Raw genomic sequence first — 19,027 nt, 5'->3', positions numbered from 1 at the left:
ATCTTTTTATATTTTTCTATCCATGCAGAAGAGAGAGAAATGCTTTTCCTTATCATTTAACCCTATACTAAGAGAAAAAAATAATCCCACTAAGGCAGCTATGACACTACAACCCAAATATATTAAAGCATTAGAAACAAGACTATTACAAAATCCTCCCCTGTCCTCCCCCCACCTAAAAAAAAAAAACAACTCAAAAACCAAACCAACTAAACTGACCTTTTGGTGAAAGAACACAGATGTGATTCCAACAATTTGCCATCTAAATATTTTGTGAAAGCAAAGGGTAAACTTTAAAGCCAATATAGTACCCCTGAATCTTATAAACAAGCAAGGTAAGATTAGGCAAAACTAGCTGGGTCTTTCCTGTGCCACTTTTTATACGACTGAAGCCACCAAAGATATTCCCTGCTTTCTATTAAAGATTACAATGTTTTCCTTTGAAAGACAATGTTGTAAAATGTCTGTCCTACACATCCAATTCTGACTTCAGCAAAAGAATTAAAGAAACTCTTGCACTCTTGGTATTATTTCTAAAAGGGATCTATTCTACTTTTTATGTTTATCTAACAGAATTTGGGCACTATTTCATTGCCTATTGTATTATTATGGATGTTTGATTCAACAAAAGAAATTTCATCCCACAAAGAAGTATTTTTGAAATGAGTCTGACAGATCACAAGGTTTGGAAAATTAGCACAGCTGTAATGACTTCACGAGAGGAATAGAAATGTGAAACTGCTGAGTATCTATGCCTTTATCTCTGTGGTACTTGCTTTTTGCTGCCATTTCCTTCAGCAAAAGACTCAAAGCTGTCAGCATTGATTCCATAAGATCCAAGGAAACAAATGTTCCCTCCAAGCAACTAGTGTATTATATATTGAAAAAAGTTATGTGAGAACCAACTAAACTGATGTTGTTTGAAAAGGGGCAGAGAGGGGTATATTTTTCTTTTTTCTTAAAGGTCTATTTGACTAATTTAAAGCAATGCCTTAAGAACTTCTGAACAGGTTGGTTGCAGTGACACTAGTGCTGAACATGATATATATTATAACTATAATTATTGACATACTCCTGATATAGGTGACTGATATATTGACAGATATTTAGATTGACAAATGATGGGTATTTCTGGAATATATTAAGATTATTTTAATCACTGGAAAAACATCTTCATTACCCAACAACACATCCATGTCGATGTGAGCATTGTTATTGCAAAGGAACATTTTGCCTCCAACAATAATAAATCACATTGTGGGTAAGTGGACACTTCTTAAAGCTATGGTGTGAAAGTCAGGATTCAATGTGCTGATAGGTAAAGGACTTCCAAGAGATATCCAATATAAAATCAAAGAATTAAAGAATAGTTTGGTTTGGAAGGAACTGATAAGGTCATTGAATCCAACCATGAACCACTAAGTCCACCACTAAACCATGTACATAGTCAGATCTGTATCTGGCACTGTAGATACCTTCAAGGATATAGTGACTCAACCACTTCCCTGGGCATCCTATTCCAAAGCTAGACAACCTTCTCCAAGAACATTTTCCTAATATCCAGCCTAAACTTCCACTGGTGCATCTTGAGGCCACTCATCACTTCTTACTTGAGAAAACAGACCAACCCCCAACCGCCTCCAAGCTCCTTTCGGGTAATTGCAGACAGTGATGAGGTCTCACTTGAGCCTCCTCTTTTCCAGGCTAAACAACCTCAGCTCCCTCAGCTGATCCTTATCCACCTGGGCATAAGATGGCTCATATTCAGCTGCTGTCAACCTGCAGACCCAGGTTGTTTTCCTCTGGGCAGGTTTCCAGCCACTTTTCCTGAAGCCAGCAACTCTGCTTTGGGTTGTTGTGATCTAAGAGTGACCTGGCACTTGACCTTGTTGAAACTCATACAATTGACCTTAATCCATATATCCAGCCTGTCTAAATCCCTCTGCATAGCCTTCCTTCCCTCCAACAGGTCAACACTCCTGCCCAGCTTGGTGTCATGTGCAAACTGATTGAGGGTGTACTCAGTCCCCTCATGCAATTCATTGATCAAGATATTAAACAGAACTAGCCCCAATATTGACCCCTGGAAACACCACTTGTTACAGGCCACCAGCTGAACTCAACTCCAGTCAGCACAGCTCTTTGAGCTTGGATATCCAGCCAGTTTTATCCCAGTGAACAGTACACCTTTCCAAGCCATGAGTTGCCAGTTTCTCCAGAAGAATGCTGTACTTGCTGTATTCATGGATTTTTTTTCATATAACATGTTTGTAAACTTTTTAATGTCATAAAAAATTAGTTTTCCCAGCCCAGTCTACATTCAACTTTTGTACCGTGATACTACTATTCATTACTTTTCCTTGTCTGAGGTAGTTTTAACAGTAGAACCTTGTGTAAAGGCAGTAAATGCAGGAGAAATGCCTTATATTATTAATTTTCCTTTACATTCAGGAACAAGCTGAACTGACATATATCCATATATCTTTTATATCTAAAGCCACAGCAGTAACGTATACTTGGGTAACAGAAACAGTACATCTTCTGTGAGTACTAAGCCTAAAAATTAAACCTGTAGTGTAGATAATTCTTGGAACAACAATGCTTGTATCAAAACTAAACACTCAGTCTATGAAGCCTGCAAGCAGTAATTCCTTAGATATGTCTGAGAAAAATCATAGTTCTTTGTAAGTATACATTTGCAGACCAGTGGGTAGAAGAGCTCTGTTTTTCCAAATTGAGTCTGAGCTTTCTGCCTTGGTTAGGGTGTCAGTATTCACTGTGATTTCTCCATATCTATAAGTGGCAGAAATATTTTTAAAATGCAATTTTTTAAATTTTTTTCTCTCAAAGTTTCAGAATTTAAAAATATTTAAGAAGAGGAGGAGTAACAGAATTTTTTAAAGGAATGAGTGTGACCAGTCATTATGGTAACCATGATGTTAAGTGACCTAAGATAGTGCAGCCAGCTCTTTCAGTCATCCCAGTGTGACTCTCCTGCTCAGCCACTGGAGCCCTGCCTAGGGCCTGGGGATCAAAGACCCATGCCCAAGTTCAGGAATGCTGCTGAGCTGTTTGCAGGCTCAGCCAGTAGTGCAGCTGAGCACAGAGTCCCAGAGACTCACAATGTTCCCACATTGGAATGTGGGACAATGATCAAATGATCCCACTGATGGGGTCAGTCCCTTGGATTGACGCATACTTTGCCTTCAGCAGCACCTACATATGGGATTCCCATTGAATTCAGGCACAGGCAGCCCATCCCCTCTTCTTCTGGGAAGGCAGATCACTGGTGCAGACATATACACACACATGCACAATGCTCTCCAGCTTCACAAGCACACACAGAATCATAGATCCCTCCAGCACCTACTTCTGTGTGCCCAAAACCCCTTCTAGTATACCAAGTCCTCTGATCTAATTCATGGGTCCCCAACCACCAGCTAGTGTACACTTGATGCTTGCTGGCAGACCCACAGAACTCACACCCTAATCCCTCATGCACCCCACATTTGCAAGTTCCCTCTAAGCATAGACCTCCTAGGCACCTCTCCCGGACCCAAGGACCCCTAATCACTGTTGAGTCCAGTTTAAAGTGTCAGCAAAAGCATACACAAACCCCATGCATGCCAAGTCTGAGGAGAACACTGACAATTGTCCCCTGTGCGCATGAGTCAGTAACTGGGATCACAAGAACCCCATCCCACTCCAGTGTCTGGAGCGAATTTTCATTCATATATATGCAGGTCAAACCACTAGCTGCCACTTTATTCTTGCAGCACACATAGATACACAGTGAGAGTGAGATTATGCAGAGACATGGCTAAGAAAACAATTACTAAGAAAATATAAGTTGATAGGACAAACTGGTGATCCAGGTGCAAAGCTCAGCCAGACAAATGCACTGACTGGCCCTGTTTTGCACACAACCAGGCCCTTATATGCCCTTTTCTAGCTGAGCTCTCTTTGTTCCTCTCTGCGTATTTCCCATGGGTGCAATACATCTCCACTGAGTCCCCATTCCCCCAAACCTGAGGTCCCTTTCATTTAAAGTCTTGTAAGTTACAAGGTCCAAGTTGACCTAGCTGGAATTGTTGTCTTGTGGCTTCTGGATAGCCCATTGATTACCATTAGGTTTGTTTCTTGTCAGAGTCTCTGTGTTTTGGTACACAGGTCTGTGTCTTGGTATGCTTTGTGTTTGTTTTCCCCTTTTTCTCCATTGGCTTATCAATTGTCAAGGCCACTGATCTAATGGAAAAACATCCTCATGCTTCCAGGTGCCCACATCAATTAGTATATCTGACCAGGTATCATCCCCTCTCTTTATCATTTGTCCCTCAGGTTTTTGTTCCAGTATGTTCTTGTTTATGGCTTCCTCTTTATCTTATTAACTCCTGTCCTTGACAAGGTCCTTGACCAGATACCCTTAGAAGAGTTGACGCTCTCCTACCGCATAACCTTAGATATGGCTAGTACATTAAATTTTTCTTCAAGAACAAAATATTCTTAAATTTTTCCTGATCAGATTTTATTTTTTGCATTTAAATCAGTTTCTGATTGGACAAAGAAAAGCATGAAAAATCCAAAATTTTACATGAGATATCTTATTCAAGACAGAGTATTATAATGGTACTATATTATTATAATAGTATCAAAATATGTCTATAGGTCTTTGTGATTATTTTCTTCCTTTCAGAATATAGGTAAAATCTTCAAATGTTTACATTACTTTAAAATACATAGTAGATTATTTTTAACTTTTTTATTTTTGTCTTTTTTTAACCATTAGGAAATCCTGAAAAAATTTCAGAAGCAAACGTGTATATCCAAGTTCTCGATGTCAATGATAATGCACCAGAATTCCCTAAAAATTATGAAACATTTGTTTGTGAAAATGCAGTTTCTGGACAGGTGAGCATGAAGTAGTTAGCTGTCATGAAAATTTGGTCTGAGATGTTTAGCATTGATTCTTTCAGTTCTGTGAGTACAGACTGCATTTTTTCTATTTCCAAAATTAGTTCTGTTGACATATATATAGTATGAAATTTAGGCATATTTTTTCCCCCTTTAAAACAAAACTGTGTGTCTTGTTTGTTTTTAAAAACAAATAATAAAGTACAGGCAGAAACTTCTGAAAAAATATAGGGTACAAATCTGTGTCATGTTAAGGCCTCTGATGAAAAACCTATGTCTGGTAACTTCAGCAATAGCATAAGAACCAGGCTTAGTCCAATTTCAAACCAGATTCATTGTGTCCTTCAGTTAGAAAACATTTATTGAGAACTGAATTCAAACCCTCACTAGCCCAGCGCAAGTCTGAAAATGTTCAAGACACAGCCCTTACAACACCTTTCCTAGCTGGCAGCTTAAGCTATTGTTATATTAAACATCCTTCCCAGGAGGTTGTTTTCCATTTCCTACTCAATATACACATGAATAGGGTATCATCAGTCAGCTGCCTCAATTCCCAGGTACACTGCTGTCTTTGTATTTTCCTCCTGTAAAAATAAACTCCAGGATGTTCAAAGTTAGTTTGGGTTTGTTTTTGTTTGTGTTTGTTGTTGTTGTTGTTGTTGTTGTTGTTGTTTTGGATGGGTCTTTTTTAAAGAAAAAGATACAAAATAATCAACAACATCCAAAAAACCCAACCAAACAAAAAAATCTCTAAAGAGAAAAATCTATATATTTTCCCACCACTCTAAAGCATTATTTGGACATAAAAAAAAGACCTTTGGGATATCTGTGGTGGTTTTGTTCAAACATTTTGTTAAGTTGATTTCTGAATCAAAGAGCTTCTTTTTTTATACTATTTTTGTTTACTTTGACCTCGATTAGTCTGCAGTTAAATAAAACTTTTCCTGTTGCTCAAGTGATCTCTTTATAGCCTTTTGCATCCATTTATATAATTCTCTATCAGAAATTACTTTATTCAGTGTTTGAAAATCTTCCTGTCTGCTCAGGCTACCTCTGTTTAGGAGGTATTTGGAGCAAGCCATTTCTATTGGTCTTTGGATAGCTCATTGACAGATAAAAGTGCAGGCATTAAATCAACTGCACTTTATGTTTCTTGGCTTCAGGATGCCATGAATTAAATATGGATGCTTATAAAGTGGATATTTGTTATCCATGTTTTGGACTTCCCTACAAGATAAAAACCCAGGTGATTTATTTCTCAAGGTTTTCCGTATTCCATAGTTGCCTATTAATAAATAATATCCGCATGCTAACCTATCAATAGTTACTTTTGAGTATCAATTACATATATAAAGTGTTTTGAGAATCACTGGATAAAATGGTTCTGTAAAGAATAGCAGTGTTAACAATAATAATTAATTCTTTAAGCATAGTACACTGAATAATTCTTCTTTGACATTGCAATATATGATTTATATATATATATATATTTATGAACAGGATATTTTTCTCACCTTACAGAAAGTCATAATGCTACTTTAGGTGGGCTTTTTTTTTCATTTTATTCATTGTCATAGGTTTCTGAGTCACAGGCATCTTTAGTTTAGCCTGTTGAGAATGTGACATTAATGTTAAATAATTTTCTCATTAACAAATTATATTAGGAAGAACAACAGGAAACTGCTACTGAAGTGCATAATTATCACAGTCAGAGTTTATGATATTTAATTCAGTGTTTATGATTTAAACAGAATTGTTAGCTGATGTATCTTCTTTGGTGTTATTAATATTTTAATGATTTTTTTAAATTTTTACTCACAGAAAAAATATCCTTTATTCTTCTCAGCAAGAAACTAAAAGATTCAAATGTGATTTTATAGGTGGCCTGGTTGTCCACTGAGTAAGAAAATCTACATTTCAGAAGAATCAATTTAAGCAATTAAATGACTTAATCAGGACATTACATACCTTTTTATCTTAACTATATTTCTACAATCAATTTCAAACAGTTATGGAATCTGCTTACATGTTAAGTTGAGATCAAAGATTGTATAACTACACTATTACATTTCAGTTTCTAAAGCAGGTGTGTCCAACCTTTTGGATGGAATCGCTGTGGTAGAGATGTTTTCAGAGATACTGTGCACTTCTGCAATTCACTTCTTTCCCTGATCTGAACTGAGTTGTGTCTAATTTCATGGGATATTCCAAAATATATTTGCATGAGTTTACAGTGTTTAGGGGAAAAGAAAGAAACACATTGCAGAGGGAAAGATACCACTAAAAAATGAATTGTCTTATTGAATCTAGACTTTATCTTGGTGTAAGACTGGTCTACTATAAAAATAATTTAGATTCAGGTCACAATTAAGTTATTTTTACATAGTCTAAGGGTATGCTGATTTGTGATATAGAATATAAAACACATATTGAGTAAAACTAATTTTTGTCCTAATTATCCAGACTCAGACAGAGTTAATAATAGCTTTAGTCTAGACAAGAAGACTTGCTTTGAAGTTTTGGATTTTCTGAAAGGTTATGAAAATTCTTGGTCTGTTTTTATTGACTGTGTGCTGACCTTCAAACCCTTGTATGGTGTTTTCGTAAGAGTTTGTTTAGTTTAGCCTCCAAAAGTCATTCAAACAAAAGGATTAGATTTCAGTCTGTGGGACTATAATCCAAATTTGACAATAAAAATGGATATAAAGCAGATAGATAGATAGATAGATAGATAGATAGATAGATAGATAGATAGATATAAATAGATTAGACAGATGTTTTTGGCATCATATTGAATGCATTCATCATGTTTATTTGACATTTTGAAAGTAATTTTCACTATTCACTTAATGTTATAATTTAGTACTGTCCTATAATACAAAAGTCAGCTTTATACTACACCACAAGCAAAGTTTTCTTTAAAACATTGAAAAAACACTTTCACTGCGCTACCACCATTAAATAAATTGTTTTCCAAATGAATTGAACATGAAAGTTGTACCACTAAATAACCTTCTATTCCACTACAGCTATAGTTGTCATCAGATAAAATAGAACAATATTAATAAGTATCCAAATGGGTAATTTCCTTTTGATTGGACCTTTTGATTTTATAACTGTGTGTAAACACAGTCAATGATGACCACACTGTTCTATTATTTTTTTTTATATTTACCTTTTATGGGTGTGTACAGTAGGTATGAACCTTTGAACTTCAAAGGAAATATTCGTTACAAATAGTCAAAACACCAACATGACCAAATCCACCCTAAAGGTAACACTGGAGACATCTCATCAAGAATGGATATCAAAAAAACTTAATTCCCAAGATATTAATACATTAACTCATCTGCAAGATGCAGCTTGAAAGTTTTTGTTGACCGTATCAAAATCCTTACATTATATGTAAGCAAGCAGACCATCTAGAACGTACCTACGCATGGTAATTTCAGCCCTTTTGTGAGTATTGATCTTTCTTCCTATTGGAAAGGAAGGTGATTGCAGCTGAAGATAGGCTATACTGAACACACTTATATTCTGAATTAATGGTGTTAGCTCTAATGTATATTTATTCTGATAATTCTGAGTTCCTTTAATTTGGGGGTCACATATGAAGTGCCTGCTATTGCAGCTTGCTTAGAGATTTTTATTAGATTCAAAGAAGTCATTGAGTATGCAGGAACTTTAAGTTAGAGATAAGAAAAAAACCCAACAAATTTATTTACTCAGTACTAGGCACATAATAAAATAATAATCAGTTACAGTGAAAGTGACAAGTACTCATTTGCTATTACTTCTCTACATAATGAAATGTTGACAGAAAGAAAGAGAGGAAATCTTTAACCAAATTCTACAAGCATATGATTACTGTTCAAAACAAGTAGTTTGCTAAAAGAGATCCTTTCTAACAAATCATGATGCAAAATCATTTTTATTAGCAGAGAAATGAAAGTGAAGGGTAAGACAATGTTTATTATTTAATATTTCATGTTTTCTTCAACATTTACAAAAAGCATCTCAGCAGCAATGATAAGAAAATAAAAAGTTTAAAAAAAACACCAATAATGAATGCATCCTTTAGAGTGTAAAAACACGATGAAGCTGTGAAAGCAATGTATAATGTAACAGACTCCTACACTAAGCTATACCTGAAGATGCACTGAGTGTAATGTGTGATGTTTTGAAACAGTGGGTACAGTGGCCCATGGAAAATTCCTTTTTCTGTTTTATGTGGACCATGATTTCACAACATTATCTCTTAGCAGAATGGCACAGGTGGGAGAACTTTATTAGCATATGTGAGCAAACATAAAAAAGCACCTCAGTGTCATGGCATGAGCTTTGTAATTGTTAATTCTTTGTAAATAAGTAAATTTGATTTATAGTTGAGCAGAAACATTTACAGTAGACCCAAATAAATCAGTTCAATACTGTGTTGATTTTCTTTTCAAAACAGAAGCAGTCAACAGGAGACCCTGGGTCTTGAGGTAAAAGGTCTACCTGGAACATACAGTCCTGACTGTAGTAATTAACACTTTAATCTTTTACCTGCTCTAAACTCTAGTGATCAGTAAATATTATGTGACTGAGAAAAATTTCACTGCTTATATGGCTTCTGCCAATTTGACCAAAACCAGTTCTGTACTCCCAAAAGTAATGTGTGGTTAGGTCTCTCACATCCTATAATCCACATTGGAACTACTGAAGGATGTTTTGCGGAAAACAAAATAAAGAAACTGAAGAGGAAAGAGAGGTAGCAAATATGTTTCTACTTCCCTTCGTCTCTCTAATGGCATTAGTAGGACTAACACACAAAGGACTCAAAATTCTACACTCTGAGTTCTCTAGCATCAAAATTAAGAGTACTGGTTGTTGTTCAGATGGGCAATTTATGCCTGAAGTTTAACTTAGTTGAAAACCCATAGAAGCAGAAAGGGCTGTAACAATGAAGCTTTGACCCCTCCTTCTGGACCTCTCTATAATTCCAACCGAAGAAGACTATTTGGAGTTGAGGAAATAAATTTCCAATGAAGTTTTGTAGAGAATACCTGTCAGTCAGCTACTTCATAATCCACATTTTTTTAATTTACAAGATAAATAGAATATAGGTGCCACTTCCAGAACCTGGGATGGCATATGTATAAGGAATTTCTTCCTTTTTCAGTTTGCCAGGGTGGGAATTTGTGTTCAGATAGATTACTCTCATCTGATTTATCAGACCCAGTGTCCTCCTATTGTTGCCATCTACACTTATCACAAGTCCTCACAGTGGAATTTTTTCTGGTGTGCAGATTCCAAACCTTCACCTCCACTTAGGCCTGTAATTTCTTCCTGTTTCCCATCTACACTTGCAGTAGATTATTTTATGGCAACTTCCTTCTTTGATAACACATTGGGATATTCCACTGCATTCTTTAAGTCCTCAAAAGTCATCATAAACTTAATTCAGTTTTTCAAAAATAATCAAGTGAATTAATCTCTGTTTTAAAGAAATGCCCATTTTTAAATGAACTGTGGGATCTTTAAAGCTCCTATAATAACGAGACTAGAAATAAGAATTTTTAAAGCAATTAAATTTCAGCCACGTCAACAAAACAACTGACGGAACTTTGCAAAAACAATAATTCATTCAATATATTTTTTGTTTTTACACTAAAATGTAGAAGGTTTGTAAACATTAACACACAAGTAAGTGCAGTTTTTGAGTATGTGATGCCAGTTTCCCTGGTAGAAGGCTAGAATCTCCCAGGTTAGATGTACAAAAAACTAGGAAACCAGGAATAAAAAAGGATTTCCCTCACTCTAAGTGATTTTTCCTTCAGAGTCAGTAAAATCAGAGGTACTTATTGCTCTCTGAATATTTTGTAGACTAAACTGGGCTCTGTTGAATCTCAGTGAAAGTGATACAGTGAGAGGTAAACAATAAGGATTGCCCTGACCTTACGTTCCAAATTTTCCCCTGCTGCTAAAGTGAATCCTTGAAGGCATGTGAATATGCCTAGAACAGCCACAGGAATCTTAGGTTTCTGCAGAAGAGGACAGCACAGGTCAAAGCAAGGGCAGGTGGTTTGTTATATTTTTCAGTTAACCACAGTCTCCTTAGAATTTCATTGATTGAATCAGATATAGATAAAAGGTACAGACTCAAATACGTCCTGTAGGTAAAATATGGCAGTCAATAATGAAATAGCAAAGCAAAATCTCATTCATAACTGCAGTAATTTTATGAATTTCACACATTATATACTCCTAAAAACATGTTTTCAAAAGATATTGATGATGTCTGGTTGAATGAAAATCACTTTTTTGTTGGTGGTTGTGGTGTGCAAGTAGGTGATTTTTCTCTACCAAGTAACTGAACTAAAACCAGAACAAAATACAACAAATTAAATGTGGCTAAGATGATTTTGTAGGTCATTATATTACTCTGCATATTTAGTATACTTTAATAGAGCTTGAATTTTAAGGGCAGCCATATGCCCATACCAAGATTTATTCTCATCTGTGGCTGTGAATATGTAGCCAGCAAATTTTCAAGAAAAGCCCATATAGTCTTTTTTTAGTTATCTTTGAGGTAGGTGGCAAAATATTATGTGTCCTTCTTTGCAGTTCAGACTGGATATAAAATCTATAAATTCTGTTGCTGTTCATATAGAGAATATTCTGAAAACTACATTTCCTTAAAAAAATGAAGCTTGTGGTAATCAAGGAAATGTGAGTGGTCAGTTTCTCCTCACTGATTTCTCGACCTGCATTTTTATACCTGTATTTGCATCACCTCAGCTATTTGTTAGTTCTGAGGGAAGAAAACAAATATCCCTCTAGAATGTCTCTCCTTTGTACACTATGAAATCACTGAAAAATTATGCCTTTCATTAATGGCAATCAAAAAAAAAAACAAAAAATTCAAGGGTCCTCATGTTTCCATAGAGTGAAAATACAGATTTAAAATAAATTTCACATGTGAAGAGGGAACTGTGTTAAGAAAACAAATCTTTTGGTGTGTAAGCCACATTTTGAATTCTGCTGTGATGATTTCATCAAACTTTGCTTGCCTGAAAAGAAAAAGAATGTGCGATGAAGTTCTAGGTCTTTGACCGAGAAAGAATTTAACGAGAAAAGAGTTTTCAAAGGCACAGATGAAAGCAGCAGTAGCCACTTCCATTGACTTACTGCTTCACTGTTAAAGCACTGCTTATATTATTCAGGTGATCTGTGATTTGAGGAAAGTTGAAGTTTCAAGTTCTTGTGTATAAATTATCTACAAGGCATGAGATAATTAATAATATAGAGCCCAAGTTCAAATTTGACCCTCTCTTTTCTGAAAATTGGTGGACTTCCAGCAGTTTGCTTTTCTCCTGATCACCAAGGATGTTCATTAATATGTGCTGGTAAATAAATATTTACTGATAAATATAAGAAATATAGATGTTTTAAGAAGAAATATTGCTAATTATGTTAACTGTGTGGTTGTTTATTTAGAGAGTTGAAAAATATTATTTTGAATGTTATTTTTTATTTTATCTTGCAATGCCTGTCTGGTTTGACATATTTCTAAATGAAGGCTATTTTGTTTTCTTAAGAAAAAGCAGCCAAAAAATTCCATAATCAATCTGTTATAATATCCAGAATCAAAAATTCAGCATGTGAACTTGTCAATGTATGTTAATTACTGGAGCTATAATATACCAGTTGAATGATACCAATGCGTTTGTGGACTTGAATAGAATAGATTTTGCATAGAAGGATTTCTTCAAATGTACAATGATGTACTGTTCACCTTAGATTAAAAAAATAAAAAGAACAAAGTACTTGAAATATGTTTTTTTCATTTATGAAGCTGTCATTTGCTCCTGGTCATTTGATATGGATAACCTTTTACATTTTCTCAAGCTTTTAATGCCTGCCTGTCTCAAAAGGATGAAAAATTAGAGTACTTGCAGAATATAAGTCTCAATAAACCTATTTGGGTATTTGCTGAATATTTTCATATTATGCACTCAATACAGGTTCACGGATCACGTCTTCAACATCAATAGTTTAACATACTTGTTATATCCTTGTTATTTTTTTATAGAACAAGGAAATTCTTTTACTTTTAAGCAACTCTGTTCTCTTATTTTCCAGCTAATTCAAAACATCAGTGCAGTGGATCAAGATGACCCAGCAGAAGGTCACCATTTTTATTTCTCATTGGCTCCGGAGGACGCAAACAGCTCACATTTTATTGTCAAAGACAATCAAGGTAGCGTCAGTCACGTAGTTCTTTAAGACCTTCCTAATGGAAGATACATACTTCCAGCATGTTCTTAGATGCTTAAAACTTTCTATTTAAATAGAAATTTTCATTATAAGAATTGGACATGTCATGAGGTCTACTTCAAAATAATAATTCAACAGTATCAAAGAGTTTATTTTCCTTTTTAAGTGAATAATATAAACAGCAAAAGGCAGTTTTATTTAAAGGAAAGAAAAAACAGCTAAGATGAAAAATATACCAGTATTCCTTAAAAATTATATTCTTAATGTTGAATATGGAAGTCAATTCCAAAATTCTTGTTAAAATTATTTGCCAGAGAAATAAGATCATTATAAAGATTGATATAAATATAGGAATATTATTTCATTAATTCACCAAGACCAACATTATAAAAACAGATAACTAGGAAAGAAATCTTATTTCATAATATATAATATCAAGCAAAACCAGACTGAGATGAAAACATAGGTGAGATATCTCATGGAATTTCCAGGAAGTGACCATTTAGAGTCAGTCTGCTGAGACTACAAAGAAAAGCTTCTTCAGACTAAGCTAAAGTACACATCGTTCTTATTGACCATGCTAATTATTTGAATGTTCTGGCTAAGGGAACAAATCAATGGAAATAAGTTTTGGAAAGTTCCAAATACGTTAAATGGCAAACTGCTTCTCAATTATCTTCAAAGTTAGCCTATGTATCAATAAAAAATTCAATTCCCATCTTAATTAACCTCTCACTCCTTTCCAGAAAGAGCTAAGTCATTATATTAAGGTCAAATTGTGCACAAGCAATGTGCCTTTCCCACCTTTTCTCTTTCTGCCCAAAACCCAAGCAGACCCTCACACAAAGCAATCCATTGAGTTCCTTTTGGTGGCTTCTAATGGGGAAAACAAAACCTTTTGAAATATCATGCAATCAGATTTCAAGCTGTCCCTTTCTGCCATATTCAACAGAAATGGCTGGTTGAATTGTGATAGCCGTAAGGAAGAGAAAAAGAGACTGCAGATCTGTAGTATTTTATCTCAGAATTACTTTCTGAATTATGATAGAAACCTAGAACAACTTACATGTGAGGAAGTTAACTTCAGTAGACTGTACAGATGTATTGTACAGATAATGGTAGAAATCCTTTTTTTCCCCTACTTTTACATATGCACACATGCAGTCTTTCACTCTGCCAAGAGAAATAATTCTGACATGGAAATATTTCTAGATTATTTTTTCTCCTTTTCATTACACATTCATGTAGGCAGGACTATTTTATTTTGCAGCAAGCTAATTTGAATTGATTGATATGCAGCAGGACCTGAATTTAAGCTGTTTACTGTGTTTTTTACAGAACAGATTTCTAAATACTAATAGTTAAATACAAAGCAAAGTGAAAGCATCTAAATCTTTTTGCTATTTTAGGTGGTAGAAGTCCAGCTAGCTCATTTTTGTGCCAGGGAAAGAAATAAAAGATTATTTTAGTGGACTTTTTTCTTTCTTTCTCTTCTTTCCCTTGCCACCTGTTTTCACTATGTGCTGCTAGACACACTTTTTAACCTTTTTGATTGGCAAACTGTCTATATTTTATCTGTGAACTTCTGGCTTGGTAGCAGCTGGATAAATGGAACCATTTTAAGAACCAATTAATTAGTCTGAGCAGGTATCAGATACTGAAAAAGATGTCAGTCTCTTTAGCTCTGAACATTAATACCAGCACTCACTGGTCAAATTCTTTTATTGTCCCTGGAGTACATATACCAAAAATAAATGCAATTTATTCATGATTGATAAGGTATGCACCAAATGTCAGTTCCTGCTTTAACTTTTTTAACTTTCTTAATACATAGCTTTGAGAGTACTGTTGTTTTTAAATATGTCAGATTCCACTGAATATTATTGTCGTGGTTACAGAATATATAAATGCATATCATCACAATAATTTATCTTCTAGATAACACAGCTGGAATTTTCACAGGAAAAAGTGGCTTCAGGAGGCAAGAGCAGTTTTTTTTCTACTTGCCAATCTTAATTGAGGATAATGGAACCCCACCTCTGACGAGCACAAATACTCTCACTGTCACTCTCTGCGACTGCGACACTGAAGTTAACACCTTCTACTGTAGATACGGAGCTTTCATGTATTCCTTGGGTCTCAGCACAGAGGCTTTAGTTGCTGTTTTGGCTTGCATATTAATATTCTTAGGTAAGTACAAGTACAATCCCTTTTACAGAGGGGTTGGTTAAGTAAAAATGATGGACACTTGACTCGACGACTAGGAATATTGAGCCACGGGGAAAAATTGAAATAAGGCAAATTTTTTATTTCTTTCCTTTTTTCTTAACTATAATTTCTCCCTTCTTTTCCCCAGTTTTCAGTAAAATGTGAATTCTAACACAATTTCCTAAAAGTTGTGTGTAGTTGAGTCATGGTCCTCTTTATTTTCCTGGCATTGCAATAATAAAGATTTCAGAGCCCAAAGTCTGTACTGATCAGAGGAATTACTCATCAGTGATTTCTTGGGTTCTTGTAGAAATGTTCTCTCTCCAGGTGGAATAAACCCGTGATGTCTACTGGGCCTATTAATATCACAAAAGCCAAAGCAGAGATATAGATAAATATATTAGTCCAAAAGAAGAAAAAAACCTAATCTACTACAATTTTTACAAACACTAATTTTTTATTCTTAATTCTTTGAATGCATTTTTGTAGTTATTTAAAATTAAATAATGAAATGTTCTATATATAATAAATTTGCCATTTATCTCTGAAAACTAGTTTTCAAGTAGGAAGTAAACCATCAGAAGGGTTCACCAGGTAAAGTGTTTGGAAAGTTAAAACCACCTGTCTTGTGAATACATAGTAGAAATTCTTGTTTTCAGTGCTTTCAAGACTTATGTTGGTATCTCCCAAGCAAATGGAACAGTTTCTTTTAAATAAGTAGAAAAAAGAACTACTTCAGCTGTCCTCATATTCTTAAGTAAAATGTTGTAATTCTTGGTAGTTGTATCATTTTAAGTTCTGAGTAAAAAAATTCAGTCCACAAGATACTTATTAAGTAGAACTGCAGCAAGATATAGTTAAAACTGAATTAATTAATCTCTCTGAAAGTCATAGAGTAATTCAATGGGATTGTTCAGTTAAAATGAAATTATGTGGGATTAAAAAATAATGTTTTAAAAGAAAAAATAAGAAACTTATCACATATGAAAGAAATAAGATCATCTGATTCATAGGCCTTGACAATAAAATGTCACAGAATTTAGTGAGTCTTCAAAATTGAAAACCAGCACAACACAAATAGTTGAACACCATTCTGCATAGTCTGTAGAGCTGAATGATTCAACTAGCTCAGGATATCTTGCTCATTGTCTCATTTTTCACTTGATCTTGGTGGGGCTTTTATCAGAGAGACTGATAGAGATTAAGAATTTAAATTCAGAATGCAAAATGGATATATTATGTGATAAAAAAGCACTTTCAAAAAGCATAACCTGTGCTTCCATCAGTTTCAAATTTGCATCTACCAAAAGAACTGCTCCATTTAATTTGCCTTTTTTATAAGTCCCTTTGTAGCCATTTTCCCAACACACCCATTGCTCATCTCAAAACCATAAAATCCATAAAAATTACAGCTCTATAAATTTGTTAAGATAGCTTCACTTTGCAACAGCACTGATACTAAAATAAGAAGCAATTTTTTTAATCTTTCCAAGCACATTCAAAGTCTCTAGTTTGGTTTAATTTTCCCTTGTCCCTTCTCTTTTTATTTTGCTAGTGTTCTTTTTGGCAATTGTAGCCATAAGACAGCAGCAACAGGAGAAGAAACCTCCCTTTTCAGAGAAGATGGAAGAATTCAGAGAGAACATTGTCAGTTATGACGATGAAGGAGGGGGCGAGGAGGACACAGAAGCCTTTGATATTTCAGCACTGAGGACACGTACTGTCATGCGAACACACAAACCTCGGAAGAAGGTGGCCTCCGAAATCCAGAGCCTCTACAGACAGTCTCTGCAGGTTGGCCCAGACAGTGCAATCTTCAGGCAATTCATTTCAGAAAAGCTTGAAGAAGCAAATACAGATCCTAGCGTTCCTCCCTATGACTCACTTCAGACGTACGCATTTGAGGGGACCGGCTCCTTGGCAGGATCCCTCAGCTCATTGGGTTCAAACACATCAGACATGGATCAGAGCTATGACTACCTTGCAGAGTGGGGACCTCACTTTAAACAGCTTGCAGGCATGTACTCTTCCCATAAAACTCTGTGGGATTAGGCACTCTTGGAATTGCTCTTTTGTTTTCCTAAGTCTCAGCAACCAAAAGCAACTGTGGATCTTTAGAAAGGAGCTCATCCCACATTAAAAATGGAAATAAGAGCCAAGGGTTTTAATATGGTAAGTTTAGGATGTGGAAACCTCTTGAAAGGATAAAACACAGCAGAGGTGCTACCACATGAAGGGATGGAGGTTATAGTTTGAAAACCTTGTGGCAATACAAGTGCTTAAATGCAAACTGTGCTGCTTTGGATATCCAGATCCTCTTCTGGATACTGAAAATCTGGATCTTGCTTGTACAAAAGGAGGAGCCAAAGCCATAAATGGATGTTGTAAACATTCTGTCATCCATAAGCTTTAAATGTTTTCCAAAGCTGACAGACTTTGGCTGTTGCAATTGAATACATACATTAACCAAAGTTAAACATGCATATTTGTATAAGGCTTTATTATAAAAATATAATTGTGTGAAAAAGTAGACCCTAGGTATTCTAATACTATTTTCGGGAGCGCTCACAAAATCATCTATTTATTGTTCTTAGGATGATAAAACTAAAACAAATGTCTTTTCCTTTCAGTATAAAAATTAAAACCCATTACAACATCAGCAAGTATTTGCTGCCATTTTAGTTTTTAATGAAGCTATTGGAAAATGTGTAAACCAATACTTAATTTGGCATATAAGATAGGAAAAAGAATCAATATTTAACTTAAATACTGCAATTGACCACATTATATATTGCTGCACTTAGAATAAAATGATGTCCAGATAGAGGCATTTTTCCTTTTATTAAGAGTTTAAAGGATGACTGATTTACCATCATAGATTTATTTTTTTATTATGGAAAATAAAATTAGCTGCAGTAGTCAGTTTTATTATAACAATATTAAGAATCTTTAAAATGCTAAACTGATGGTTATAAAACTTTATGTATGACATTAGATAATAAGATAATAAAATGCTTCAAATGTTAATCCACTTTGAAAATGATCCTGAATCATTCTGCAAGACTCAAGTAAGATTTCAAAATTAATTTCACACTGTATTTTTTTGCAAACATTCCATAACAAATATAAGCCTACTTCAGAATACTTCTTTATGTATACCACTACCCATCAGCTGTTTTGGAACAGAGGTCATCAAATGTTTTCAAAATGGTCTATCTGGAAAAAAACAACACTCCTGTATTTTATTCACATCTCTTTCATTAAGTACTCATTTTACAGAAGTTATATCCTGCAATCAACTGATTCAATCATCTAAAAGCTGGCATCATGACAAACCAAATTATGCAACATATTTCTTTCTGTTTTTCTTTTTTTTCCCTCTTTTTCTAAGTAAGATTTTAGGTAAGTGCAACTGAATTACAGTCAGGAAAGCTTTTGTAAAGAAGAAACAAACAAATAAACCAGTCCCAACAAACAAATTCTGCAATGTTTACTACAGATGCTCATGACTGAAGAAAACCAAGGTATGTAGGCTAAGTGGAAAAGTACCAGTGCAAAGTTTAAATTCCTGGTACCTAAAAATAAAAGATGGAGGTGTTTGAAAATCAGAAGAAATTTCCAGTGTGAGGCCTGGTAAGGATGGAAA

General features: G+C 34.8%; 1 protein-coding gene across 3 annotated transcripts in view; it reads left to right on the top strand.

Annotated features, from left to right (window-relative positions):
• Positions 1-18,412, top strand: part of CDH19 (cadherin 19) — a 111,017-nt gene extending 92,605 nt beyond the window's left edge. For 2 of the 3 annotated variants that reach the window (XM_086893667.1, XM_086893685.1), the window contains 4 exons: positions 4,787-4,908; positions 13,039-13,156; positions 15,112-15,363; positions 16,937-18,412. In XM_086893667.1, coding sequence (XP_086749793.1) covers positions 4,787-4,908; positions 13,039-13,156; positions 15,112-15,363; positions 16,937-17,433 — 989 coding nt within the window. In that variant the 3' untranslated portion in view covers positions 17,434-18,412. The remainder of the gene's footprint in view (positions 1-4,786; positions 4,909-13,038; positions 13,157-15,111; positions 15,364-16,936) is intronic. The other variant, XM_086893678.1, reaches the window with a different exon arrangement.
• Positions 18,413-19,027: the final 615 nt, after the last annotated feature.

Source organism: Cyanistes caeruleus, chromosome 1 (genome assembly GCF_971803275.1).
Source record: "Cyanistes caeruleus chromosome 1, bCyaCae1.hap1.1, whole genome shotgun sequence".
Taxonomy (NCBI): Eukaryota; Metazoa; Chordata; class Aves; order Passeriformes; family Paridae; genus Cyanistes; species Cyanistes caeruleus.
The sequence above is the reverse complement of the archived record's forward strand: the minus strand, read 5'-3'. Positions and strand labels throughout refer to the sequence as shown.